Here is a 2,171-nt window from a genome sequence, read left to right on the forward strand (position 1 = left end):
GCGCTCAGAGAGGAGGTCCTATCCAAGTGAGTTACAAAGCCACAAACACGTTCATAAAAGCACACATTACATGTTTGGCATCATCATAGAAGGAGGAGAAGAGGGAAATCTTTTTCATTTCCATATTTAAATTTGAGTGTCTGTCAGAACAAGAAAGACACCCTGGTCTTAGTATTAATAGCATCTTGCTTTAGCAGCTGCAGTAATAGAACTATGAATACTCAATGGTCAATGTGTAGGGAATTAATAATTTCTCTTAACTGTGACCTCGTCCAGGGAGTGTAACCGACGGCAGCAGGTTGTCGCGGTGATAAACGACTTCTACGCAGCCACGTTCCTGCACCTGTACCAGCTGTGGAAGAACGAGCAGAAGACTATCTCAGACTCTGGCTACGTGCTCAAAGGTACTGCTTGGTTAGGGTTGTGGTTCTGGTGGGTCATGTTCTTCTGGTCATTAGAGTTAGCTCCTCTGCTGTGTGTTTGGCCATGGTTTTTTTTCTAGAACATTTTGTTGCTCTCACTTCCGTGTTCTCATATTTCTCTCATATTCTGCCATGTCACTAAAATCTTGTTTTTGTATCGCCATTTGTATCATGAGAAGTGCTTTGTCTGTTTTCCTCTTGCCATCTCTCACAAGCATCTCTCTGTCTCTTCTTCTCTGTCTGTGTGTTGATGGTGCAGAGGTGGAGCTCTTTGCCAAAAAGAACCCCAAGCAGATCCTGAGGCGCCTGGAGGCCTTCCTGAAAGAGAGGCGCACCAGGATAGGGCACCAAGCATCACCTGACAGCCTGTCTCATAGCAACCGTTCCCCTAGTGACAGGGGGTCCAGCCTGGGGACCCAGGGGACCAAAGAGGGCAAAGAGATGAACTTCACCGGGGTGTGTGAGCTCCCGGCCGAGATGGAGGGAGAGGCCCGACTCATCTAAGAGAAAGAGAGCAGGAATGAGAGTGGAAGAGAGTGAAAGGAAAGGAAAGACAACGTTGTCATATGTTGAAGATTGATCTCTTTCAAACTTTCTTTTCCCCTCACTCACCTTTTGCACACAACAGCACACACACAGACACCTGCAAACACACTCACACACACAAATACACACGTGCGCGCCTAGCCAGCATGGCTGCACATCTGTCTTGGAGAGCTGCTCCTGTTTCCCCTTTTACCCACAGAGTAGACATCAGGATTTAGATTCACTACAAATCTCTCTCCCTCTCTCTATCTTCTTCTCTCCCTTTGCCTATTTCGATAGTTTGTTCCTAGAAGAACCCCTCGTACTGTATATGCTTACACAGAGATCCGCCAAGGTGAATAGTTGCCAAATATTGTTTTTTTTTTGTTTTGTTTGTTTGTTTGTTTTTTTTTTTGGTCTTTCCACCTAGTTGGAGCTTGTTGCTGATGTTACAGCATTCTCATGATCCGTAGGGTGGTAGGCTCAAGATGAGGCTCAGGGAGAGTGACTGAGGTTGATAAGGTTTAAGGCTTATGAGGTTGGTTGGTTTGTTTGTTTATGGTTGGCTGTGCACAGGCTGCACAGACCCCTAACGTGAGGCTAGAAAGAAGACAGTCACTTAAAGGAAAATATCTGAGATGAGAGCGAGGTACATATTTTTCATCTTGTGCACTAAGCGAGAGATAGTTTAGGAGAGATCCATGTGTGTTGGCTTAACAATAACTGTTAGCTTGCATGTGTGTGTGTGTGTGTGTGTGTGTGTGTGTGTGTGTGTGTGCGTGCGTGCGTGCGCACGTGTACGTGTTAAAGTGTTCTATCTATTTGCTCAAAGGCGTTGTTCCGCTTTGTAATTGTTGTGTAGGAAACACAGTGTCTTTCTGCGCAGGTTGTAGATGTAAAACACTTATTAACAGTGCAATCAAAGCCCTTGTGAGGCTCTCCTAACCTTGCAAGCGTGTGGTAGTCGTATTCGTTGAGTGAGAGTGAGTGAGGTAGATGGTTCGGTTGAAGTCTCTGCACTAATGATTTTCCTTTCGGAGCTCTACAAGTGTTCTCTATGGATAAATTCTAGCTGTATAAATATATATGAGTATATTTTTCAAAGACTTTACACTGAAGCTATTTTATTCTTAACCAATATGAAGAACACAAAGTAACACAGCACCTCCTCATGTCCCTCAGGAGTACGTTTGTCAAGGAACTCCTGGCGGTCACTGGGTCTGG

The 2,171-nt window shown here is 45.0% G+C and overlaps 1 protein-coding gene across 1 annotated transcript in view; it reads left to right on the forward strand.

The window, feature by feature from the left end:
• The window catches only part of elmod3 (ELMO/CED-12 domain containing 3), a 10,658-nt gene extending 8,947 nt beyond the window's left edge, over window positions 1–1,711 (forward strand). The window contains exons 10-12 of the mRNA XM_080852495.1: window positions 1–26; window positions 277–404; window positions 682–1,711. The exon at window positions 1–26 is cut by the window's left edge and continues 51 nt beyond it. Of these exons, the coding sequence (XP_080708621.1) occupies window positions 1–26; window positions 277–404; window positions 682–926 (399 nt within the window). The 3' untranslated portion in view covers window positions 927–1,711. The remainder of the gene's footprint in view (window positions 27–276; window positions 405–681) is intronic.
• Window positions 1,712–2,171: the final 460 nt, after the last annotated feature.

Source organism: Sprattus sprattus (genome assembly GCF_963457725.1).
Source record: "Sprattus sprattus genome assembly, chromosome: 15".
Taxonomy (NCBI): domain Eukaryota; kingdom Metazoa; phylum Chordata; class Actinopteri; order Clupeiformes; family Clupeidae; genus Sprattus; species Sprattus sprattus.